Below are 11,510 nucleotides of genomic sequence, written 5' to 3'. Positions count from 1 at the left end.
GATCTTTCGTGATGGATGGTAGCTTCAGGATGTTTGTTGTATCTGAAATTTCTGCCTTTTCCCTGTTAAAGGAAGGAACGAAGATGTGTATTCTTTACAATTCCATCCAACATGGGACCAGAAACTCCATTGTAATAGTCAACCAAATACTATATCTGCTAACCACTTAGATTATATAAAAATATGACACATGGCAATACATGTAATATTTATTTGTTTCATTTACTGAGATAATGTAAATGAAAAACACTCACTAAAGCATTATGTTAAGTGTTGTTTTTATTATAACTGTACAAGTGAGCATCCACAACAATACATTGCAGTATATTTCCATCTCCTAACATGAATACTCCTGTTCTGGTCCCAGACAGCCCAGAAAAGAAACCTTGTGGTGCTATTTGGTGATCAGGGCAAATTTAAGGAGGGAGCAGTGGGAGGAAAAAGAACAGTTTTTTTTTCTTTTCCACCCTCCTGAGACTTTTACCTGCTATAGTAGCCAGGAGAAAGGTTAAAGGAAAAAGGCTTCCTTCCTTCCTTCCTTCCTTCCTTCCTTCCTTCCTTCCTTCCTTCTGAAACCTCCTCATATAGCCTAGGGAGGGGAATTATTTTTTTAACCTCATGGCACACATCCTTTTGACTCTAAGGGCTTTTCTACATGATGCATTTATTGTGCACTTGTCATTTCCTACTCATGGTTGTTTATGGGTTCTTTAGACAATGCTGTGACCCTCCAGTTTTGCTTCTGTGTGTTACGAGCACTTTCCAGAGCAGGGAAGATATGGCATTTAATTGTGAAAGTACAAGAAAGCACCATTTCCTCTTGTATTTGTGCTATTCCACTATACCACAGTGCTATCTAGAGGTTATGTAGTGGAAAAGCAGGAAAGGAAACACTCCTCATGTAGAGCTCGGGTCTGAATTATGCAACAAAACTGAAAGTAGATACCGTAGATTAACACCCACAACATTCCATGGCTCAATTGCCCTCAACATTCCATAGGTATGGAATACCAAAGGTCCTTGTCAGGTGTCTTTTGTTTGCTTGTTTTTGCTTTTTAACAAATTCTTACCCCCCCCCCATTTACAAACTAATATACTTCTATGTACCTGATGAGTTCCCCTGAGTATGTAGAAACCACTATCTTATTTTTATATATTCTTGTTTTATTTCCAAACTCCTAGGCAGAGAACAACCCCAGTTTTAGAGGAAACAATTATTTAATTTTAAACCATATAATATCTGAATTTAATTTAAATGAAGTAAATTGTATTTTTATAGTCTTCTGAATAGTGGACTATAATGCAGTCTTGTATGTGGCTATGCAACTGCTAGGGAAAATATTAGTGCAACATATGTGAAATTTCATTTCTTTTCATGTGAGATAAAGCAAAACTTTCTCCCAGCTGGTCTTTCTATACACACATCAAACTGGTTCACATCTGAACTACTTATTCCACCAAGAAGGAGGGCTAAATGATCATTTGTGTAAGGATAGACCAAGTGGCAGGAGATATGAAGACCATCATACAGTTGACTGCATAGCCAGCCAACACAACTGAGAGGCTGGAAATGTCACTTATGGGCTGTAGGGCTCCAAGGGAGTAGCATCCGGAGCAATTTATTTTATTTATTTATTAACTATTTATAGTCAGCCATTAGGCCCTCAAGGTGGTCACAAAACAAACATTAAAACAGTTTAGACAATAAGAAAAAATTAAGAACAGAGTAAGCAAATCCTTCAGAAAACTAAAATCAGCTTCAACCCCTTATTAAAAAGCAATAAATGCTGAGCACAGCAGGAATGTGTTTATTGCTCACCAGAAACTGAGGAAGAAAGGGCTAACCTAACCTCCCTAGGGAGGGAGTTCCATAAGTGTGGTGCTTGCCACAGAAAAGGCCTAGTGGTTATTCCTATGTGGGGACTGGCCCAGGGGTGAGCCAGTTATGGTGCTTGAGAAATACCAGCCGCACGATCAAGTGACAAAAGTGACCAAGGCAGCAGTTCCAGCCATACCCCTCAGATAGATTCCAAACACCGCTTCAAGGGAGAGCAGTAAAGTGAAGTAAGGAGAGTATGAGGGAAGCAGGGAGCAGAACAAAGTCATGACAGCTGCAGAGAATGCTATTCGGTTTCAAAATCTGGGGAAATTGGCTGACTCAGGTTTGCTCGAATAAATCCCCTCAGCAATCTTGATTGATGCCCTAATCAATTTGTTTGTTTCTGGACCACAAAATCTCTTGATTCCTCCTTTGCTAAGGTCCAATCTACACTTACAATGACTTATGCATTTTGGAAGACTCATTGCTGCTTCTCGGTTGCAAAGTGGTGGTGGTGGGGTGTGTGTGTTCGAACCCCAAGATCCACCAGCCAGAGTCAGGTGCAGAATAGTGGTGGTGGTGTAATTTCTCAGGGGACAGAGCCAATTACCTGCCTCACCTAGTGAGCCATACACTACAACAGTCTACACATCCAAGGAAAAATCTACATCTCAAGATGACTCCCTCTAATAGAGAAATCAGTGCTCCCTGTGCTGGCAGGATTGGAGCAAAACGGGGCCACTGAGGGACTGAAGGGGGTATCAGCATACTCAATGCAACCCCAAGGGTTGCAGAAGTCTTAAGAGCAAAAGGGGTCAATTCCCCCTGCCCCCAAACAACCGAATAAGAAATATGCATGCTCAGTGGCCTCCAGAAGCCATGGAATATAGATCGTCAGTTGGAAAAGAAAACTGGAGTAGTTGGGGAGTGGCCTGATTAAGACCCTTGCAGCTTATGGACTATGGAGACACCCCCCACCCACCCCGCCGCTGCAGGAACACATGGCTGGCTGGCTCAACAGGAGCCAGGAGCCAGGAGGAGCCAGGAGCACTCGTACAGGAGCCAGGAGGAGCCAGGAGCACTCGTACAGGTGGGGATATGCTGCAGCATTTTGCTGCAGGTCCCACTTGTTCTTTCTAGCTCAAACTGGCCAGCAGAGCTGTACAAAGGGCTCCTTCACACTGAGCTTTTATCCTGCGATAGAAATCGCTCCTTAATGGATGTCTGAGGGCTTTTTACATGACGCCGTGATCACTCAAGGCACCCCCTGCACTAAATGCCCTTTGTTCCATTTCTAAATAGATCGCAGATAGTGAGCTATCAAATTGCCCCTTTGTGTTCCTTGTGTTCCACTTCAGTTTCCTCTGTGAAAAGAGGAAAAGCGGCAAGAAGAGGAGCGAGATCGATGAAAGATAATGGAAGACTCAGATACGGGGAGAAGGAGGGGGAAGGGGTGGGAGGAAAAGGAAGCACATGAAAAAGGGAGTCGTTGTGATCCTGCATTTAAAACGGAAGCAGAAAGCCCCATTTTAAATGCAGGATTTTAGGGTGAAAGAGGAGAGTGCAAAAGCTGGTTTGAAACTCGACATTAAAAAAACGAAGATCATGGCATCTGGCCCCATCACTTCCTGGCATATAGAAGGGGAAGAAATGGCAGCAGTGACAGATTTTATTTTCTTGGGCTCCAAGATCACCGCAGACGGTGACTGTAGCCATGAAATTAAAAGACGCTCCATGGGAGGAAAGCTATGGCAAACCTAGACAGCATAGTAAGAAGCAGAGACATCACCTTGCCGACAAAGGTCCATCTAATCAAAGCTATGGTTTTCCCAGTAGTAACGTATGGCTGTGAGAGCTGGACTATAAGGAAGGCTGAGCGCCGAAGAATGGATGCTTTCGAACTGTGGTGCTGGAGAAGACTCTTACGAGTCCCCTGGACTGCAAGGAGGTCAAATCAGTCCATCCTAAAGGAAATCAACCCTGAGCGCTCATTGGAAGGACAGATACTGAAGCTGAAGCTCAAATATTTTGGCCACCTAATGTGAAGAGAAAACTCCCTGGAAAAGACCCTGATGCTGGGAAAGACTGAAGGCAAAAGGAGAAGGGGACGGCAGAGGATGAGATGGCTAGATAGCATCACCGATGCAATGAATATGAACCTGAGCACACTCCGGGAGAGAGCGCAGGACAGGAAGGCCTGGCGTGCTATGGTCCATGGAGTCACGAAGAGTCGGACACGACTGAACGACTGAACAACAACAACAAGAGATGCCCAAAGACCTGGTCAAAGAGAGTCAATTAATACTCATGTTTCACAGGTAAAAGATAAATGAGTAGCACAAGGCCATGGCAGGTAATTTTTTTACATACAACTTCACTTGCTATTGTTCAAGTATTGGGAGTCTAAAGCCCTTGCTGATCTACTACAAATCATCACAGAGATCTACCACTAGTTCCCAATCTATCTTTTGCCCATCTCCAGTCAATAGTAATGGAAGTACATTTGACTACTCAATGTGAGAATGCTCTCTCTCTCCCTCTCCCTCCAGACAATATGGTTAGACATAAAGGTATCTGAAACTAAAGACAGGTGCTGGAGGATTTCCTATGGTTAAGATGAGCCAGTAACTATGAAAAGAACCATGACATAATTTAATTGGCAGAAAACCAATTGTACTGGTAATTGAAGTTGTGCTTATTTAGGTTGATCAAACTCATTACACTTATTTAGTGTAGAACTGTGCCCTCTGATGGATTTACACCTCTGTTTTTCATACTGCTGGATAAGCCTCATGGAATCAGGTCCTGAGAAGGGTTTAACATTTTGGGATAGTAACAAGCATGAATATGGTAAGCCTCGATAATTAAACTTGTCTGTGATTGTAATGTTCCAACCTTCTCAATATTTAATCCCACAAAACATTACTTTACGGTGGTAAAACATGTCAGTTCAGCCTTAGATACGTACCCTTGTACTAAAAATTAGCAAACGTACCTGGAGTACACTGTGAGTAGCTTCTTCTCTGATTTCAGAATCTGTAAGTAGGGGAAGAAATCTTAAATATCTTTTGGTACCACCTGGGACACCATCCCTGATGTACCTGAATACCCCAGATCATTCATGCATATATGCATATATGTATATGTATGTATGTATGTATGTGTGTGTGTGTATATATATATATATATATATATATATATATATATTTATTTATTTATTTATTAAATTTATTAATCGCCCATCTGACTGGTCACCCAGCCACTATATATATATATATAGAGAGAGAGAGTTGTATTTACTAATTATTAAAGTTCCGGCTATGTTGTTGTGCCCTTTTTAATTGGGAGCTGTTTGCACGTAAGACATCTAAGCTTTCCTGACTTTTGTACAGTAGCTATCCACCTCTCATATTACATCTATACACATGTCTGTATGGTCCCTGTCAATGGCAGTTACCACCTCACCAATCAATGGCAACTCTTAGGGATTCTGCCAGAGTGTCAAAGCACCATAAATTGTCCTTTGTTTGCTTTCTCAACAAATCCAATGAGACAATCCAGGAAGCAGAAAGAAGTCAGCTGTGTTTGTCCTCTATGTGTTTCATGGCTATCCGATAATAATTTCTCTTGTGAGATATGAAATCATTGCTCAAGGCAATTACAAAGATACTGGTGATGGGTTAAGATGGTGGTTCTAAAAATGATTCTAGTATTGGCATATAAGTAATGATTGAGGAAAGCTGTGATAGAACAGACACTGAAAGGAAGGATGGACGGACGGACGGACAGACACCCAAATGGCTCGTGGTTGGTTATGTCACATTTCACAGTGTTGGCCACAACATTCCCTTCTGGTCATGCTATTGTCATATCAGTTTTCACAAGATTTGTGCTTTGTCCGCTTTCTTTTTGGATGTCTGATTTTGTACCACAGGCTTCCAGTTCTGGAGTGCTTTCTTACTCACATGGCATCACTGTGTGTAGTAGAGCATTTATTTATAAGTACAACTACATATCCCTTCATCCTGACTTTTATTCTTATTGTTACTTTTATGTCTCCCAACCCACCAACGTCAAACAAACAAGGTGGAACATACTGCCCATTAGCCGAAACTCTCTGGCCAGTTCACAAAACAAACTTAAAACCACACCATACAATAACATTGTAAAACATAATTAAAAAAAGACAAATTAAAAAAAAATAACTACATGTGTTTTAAACAGAATAAAACCAGGGTAAGAACCAAGATAAAAGCCAGCAGCAGTGCAAAGATCTAAAAATGCACTAACACAATTTTTAAAACTGAAGGACTAAAAAGCCTGGGAAAATAGGGTCTTCACCTGGCACCAAAAAGACCACAACATAGGTGCCAGGCAAGTCTCTCTGGGGAGGGCATTCCACAACTGGGGTGTCACAACTGAAAAGGCCCTGTCCTTAGTAGACACCCATTTCACCTCATTTGGCAGGGGCACCAAGAGAAGGGTGTCTGAGGATGATCTTAGCATCCAGGCAGGTGTATATGGAAGGAGATCATCCTTCAGGGATTTTTGGGTTAATACCAGCACTTTGAAATGGGTTTGAAACAGACTGGAAGCCAGTTCAGATCATCAAACACTAGTATATTATGTTCATATCAACCAATCCATGTTAACAATTTTGGAGCAGCTGAAGTTTCTGGACCATTTTCAAAGGCAGTCTCATATATAATGCACTGCAGTAATCCAAATGAGAGGTTACAAGAGCATGGATAACAGTATGTGAATTCTATCATTCTTGACCATGTATCTTATTTAGTAAGTGCCTTGTTTTTAAGAAACCCTCCAATCATGCTTTTCCGCATGAAATATGTTATTCTGGACCACATAATTTATTTGACCTTTCTGCTGGAGGAATACAGAGGTTCTGGGACACACTTATTGGGAAATACATCATTAGTTTTAACAGCATTACATTTAACAGCAGCACACTGGATCACATTCGTTGTGACTTGGTGTACATTAATGCCATGTTCTACAGCCTAACACACCTACATAACATTAGGTACAGAGTAGTTGTCTGCTAGGAACAAGGATACTGCCATAAGGACTACATCATCTCAGTTTTGGCTAGAAGACATATGTGTCCACAACACCGACAATACCACTTTAATTAGCAGTGTTCACTTCTTCCATGCTCTGTGCAATATAGATGAAGGTGCCTGGGCCAAGTCAATCAGTCATGACCTTTCTCTTAAGCGGTGAATGTAGAGTACAGCATGTACAGTAGCATTAAGTGATTTGATCATTCATGTAGTGATAGCCTGAGTCATCAAGCATCGGGCAGTTGTAGTTTGGATACAGTAATCAAAAATATTGCAGACCTGTATTTGTTGTCTCATGGTTTCTCAGGCGTCACATTGACCAGACCTATCTTTGCTTACTAGTGTCAGGGTGGAAACTGAGCCGATAGAACCTCAGAGCAGTTCTGATTCTGAGGAGGATCAGCAATCCGTGGGAGAGGAGCCAGCTCATCCCTCACAGGCACAGCAGCTGGCAGAGATTCCTCCTGCCGGCATTCCTGAGATAGATAGTGACCTGGGCAGTGAGAGAGTGTGGGAGGGGGGCTTGCTCGACGCAGACGCAGGGAGCGACGAGCGATGGAGGGCGCGGAAAGGAGGCGTAGTGCCCGTTTGGTGCGCAAGCAACGGCCACGTCCCATGGACCCAAGGGAAAGAGGGAGGATCTCTCCCTAGCCCATAAGTTCAGGGTGTTCAAGTGATTCTCCTTCAAACGGGGACTAACTACCTACCCGGAGCATAGGCTACTCTGCTGTTTATTGCTTAGTTGCTGGTGATTAGCATCTGAAAGAGTCATTAAGTTGTAAAAGGATTAAAGCCTTAAAAAAGAATCCTTTCATCTGTGTCTTGAGTTGGCTATTGGAGTGTAGTGAAAGAGGCCACTAGGGCGCTCCTGACAACTAGGACTAGTGACATTCTTCCATGTTTCTCCTCACTAATTGAGAAACACATTCTTCTTTCCAGTAGTACATATTATTCAGTGATTTAATAAGCCCTTCTGAGGAGTATTGGAGACTACTGTCTAAAACAACCTCTATGTCTCTAACTGCTGCTGGGAATTACAAGCATTAGCCTCCATCACTGGTGTGAGAAGATGTGAACATACAGTTCTCTCTTGGGTAAGCTGGGTATTCCCTGGTTTTCCTGTAATACTTAATGTTCCCAGCTCAGATAAGGATCTCACTGTGCTATACAGAAAGTTCAGACAAGTTACGTATAAGAACTTGCAACTGGACCAGAAATACACCTACCCAAGGTCACAACCAGGACTCTCATCCATTGAAAAACAACAACAAATAATTAGTCTGGGTTTTAGCTGACACATGTTAATTGATTAAATCTCAGCACAGTGAAATACAGTAAGTCCAGTAATTCTCTTTTTGCTGTGTTCAATGTCCTTAAGAATTTTACGGTGCAATCCTATATATGTCTATTCAAAAGTAAGCTCCATTGAAATGTGTTATAGGATTACAGCTTTAAAGGCCATTCCCCAACTTTTAGGTTCATGTTTCTACTCTAAAAACCCAGCTACCCCACATTTACAACAACCAATACATATTTCATCAGTAATTCAGATCAAACATTTTATTCCATTTAAATGGCAAACCATTTCTAGTGAGCATGGCTGAGATTATGTCTTTTCTGCAACAGATGGTACATGAAACATTATCCTGACTTCCCTATGGTCACTATGTCTTGGAGAATATCAGGAGCTCCATCATTGCTTTAAAGTCCCTTTTTGCTTACATGAGATACAGATTTCTAAGAATTAACAATTAAAAGTAGTAACCTACCCTATCAGTGTCTGTGGGCAGTATCCAACTGTGTCATTCCACTAGCACAAATGATATTGCGCTAGCAGAAATCAGGTTTTGCACTATGAGCAAGAAGAGAATCCAACTAAAGTTACATTTGCACAACCACTTGTGCAACCACTTGCACATAATGTGCAAACACTTGCACAATGGAAAGATTTGGCAGAACTCTGGTAGCGTTATTTGAGTTTGCAGAATGACACCTTGGATACTGCCCTTAGGCTGTAACCTTATACCATATATCTGGGAGTAAGTTTGGTTGGTTGAATTCCATGAGGCTTACTTCCGAGTAGAGTTGTGCTGTTAGAAAAAGTTATTTTCAGTGTTCCTGATCGCCACATGTTGTTAGGGTTTTCTGTTTGAAGGACCTTATGAGCCTGTTTCTGCAATGATCTGATGATCATTCTGGTGGCAGATAGATAGAATGAAACAATTAAAACTATTGACTATTTTTAGCCTTATTATGTATGAAGTAATGACAATCCACTTCAATATTACATTCCACAAATACAATTGTTAATTGTCCTGTATTCTTGTTTCAGCCCTTCTGTTCAAGGGGATCAGAACATTTGATACTAGAATTATATGCAGTATTTCATTGGAGTATTTATTTAGTCAGTTCTAATCTTTCCTTTCCCCAGTTAGAAGGCTCCAAGGTGGGTTACATCAATCTTTCAGTAGTCTCTTATGCTGAGCTGAGGCAGAAGATTCCTCCATGGCTGATTAAATCCTGTAGCACTCACATGACATGGGTGGAGAGTACCACAAGGACGAGGCAGTATCATAATTTAATCCCCCTTCTTGTAACTTTTTTTGTTCTTGATCCTGCTAGAACCCAGCCTTCTTTTAGGGTTAGCACCAATGCAGGATCAGCGCAGTCCCTAAGGAGTTTGTGAGTGGTTTCAGGAGTGTAGGATCAGCATACCTGACATTCAACTCCCTTCCTCCTTCTGAAAGTTCAATAACACTGCTTAGATGCAGTCTTCCCCAAGCTGGAGCTTCCCAGGTATTTTGGACTGCAACTCCCATCAGCTCCAGCTAGTATGGCCAATGATTAGGTATGATGGGCATTGTAGTCCTAAAATCTAGAAGGCACCAGGTTGGGGAAGGCTGGCTTAGAATAATAAAGTCCCTTTGGAAATATAAGTATAGTGTGCTGAATTAGCTCTCACTCCTGATTCAGGGTTGTCACCATTCTCCTTTCCCTTTTACATAGATTCTCCATGTGGTCTATTCAACAGGCTGGCATTTTACTGATCTGATCAATAACTGTATCTTACACCACACCTTGAGAAAAAGATGGCTTCCACATTGCCTGTCACATGTTTCTTTTGTTGTCCTAGATGTTTCAACACAACATGAAAGTGAGGTGCATTCCTTGAACTGATTATTACTGTTGAGGCAAACACTAATCCTACTAGATGACACTACTTCTAGAACAGACTCGAGGCTACTGTTCTCCTGGCAGAATCCATGCTTCCGTGACCCTGTTTTTAAAAAGAACTGCACATCTATCTAGATTTGATAACCAGCCAAAACGATTTGCTCCTTTATTTTTCCTCTTTTTGATATATGTGACTTTTTGATAGATGTGACATTTCAGTGTGGTTTTTTCCTACCTCCTTCCATCCTTCCTCAATTATGAATCTCCTGAGAGTCAATGAGCAAAGATTTTAGTGCCTATTGTTCTCCGCAAGGCATCTTTCACATCTTTGTTCCTCAGGCTGTAAATTAGGGGGTTCAGCACAGGGACGAAAATAGTGTAGAAGACAGAGATGTATTTGTCAGAAGTGGGAGAGTACCAGGAGCTGGGGCGGGAATAGATGAAGAGGAGAGTTCCCTCATAGATGATGACGGAGGTCAAGTGGGAGGCACAGGTGGAGAACGTCTTACTCCTTGCTGCAGCAGAGCGCATCTTCAGGACAGAGATGACAATGAGGATGTAGGAGATGATGATGATGATTGAGGACATGATTTCTACTGAGCTACCATAAGTGTAGAGCAGGAGCTCATTGAGGGATGTGTCTGAGCATGAGAGCTTCAGAAGCAGCGGAAGGTCACAGAAGAAGTGGTTGATGACATTTGGGCCACAGAAGGACAGCCTGAAGGCAAAGCATGTGTGAACAAGGGCACTCAGTGTACCACCAAGGTAAGATATTGCAACCAGCAGGATGCAGACCCTTGGAGACATGACAGCCGTATAAAGCAGTGGGTTGCAGATGGCTATATACCGGTCATACGCCATCGTGGCAAGGATGAAAGACTCCGTGTCAGCAAAGGTGCAGAAGAAGTAAAACTGCAGCCCACAGCCAGCATAGGAAATGCCCTTTTTCTGTGCCAAGAAGTTGGCCAGCATCTTTGGGACAATCACTGAGCAATAGCAGAGATCAACCAATGATAAATTGCTGAGGAAGAAGTACATTGGGGTGTGGAGCTGGGGGCTGATTCTGATCAGAGCCATCAGCCCAATGTTCCCCAATAGAACCATGCCATAGAGTATCAGAAAGATCACAAAGAGGACAACCTGAATTCCTGGGCTGCTGGCAAACCCCAAGAGAACAAAGTGGGTCACAGTGGTTTCATTGCCATCTGGCATCTCTTCCCAATATGTGATTTACTGGAGGGAGGCAGAAGCTGGACGGTAGACCTCAGTGGGCTTTGGGAAGAGAGAACAGTAACAGGCCTTTTAATAAAGCAGGCACAGAAAAACTGATCAGCAGCTATGACAGTGAAGCAATGGCCGGGGCAAATCCGAAGGTGCAGCACAGCAGAATTAGAAACAAGCACTTCTAGGAGGTCCTGTGAACCAATGCTCAGCTG

The 11,510-nt window shown here is 42.3% G+C and overlaps 1 protein-coding gene across 1 annotated transcript; it reads right to left on the bottom strand.

Annotated features, from left to right (window-relative positions):
* Window positions 1-10,347: 10,347 nt before the first annotated feature.
* LOC146358116 (olfactory receptor 5I1-like) lies at window positions 10,348-11,286 on the bottom strand. The gene has a single exon (XM_084829187.1). The coding sequence runs from the start codon at window positions 11,284-11,286 to the stop codon at window positions 10,348-10,350; it is 939 nt and encodes a 312-aa protein (XP_084685313.1).
* Between the last annotated feature and the right edge of the window lie 224 nt (window positions 11,287-11,510).

The sequence above is a fragment of the Heloderma suspectum genome, chromosome 1 (genome assembly GCF_057233095.1).
Source record: "Heloderma suspectum isolate Gila_16-S chromosome 1, 16-S_ref, whole genome shotgun sequence".
NCBI classification, from domain to species: Eukaryota; Metazoa; Chordata; class Lepidosauria; order Squamata; family Helodermatidae; genus Heloderma; species Heloderma suspectum.
Note: the sequence above shows the minus strand (reverse complement) of the source record. Positions and strands in the feature narration are given on the sequence as shown.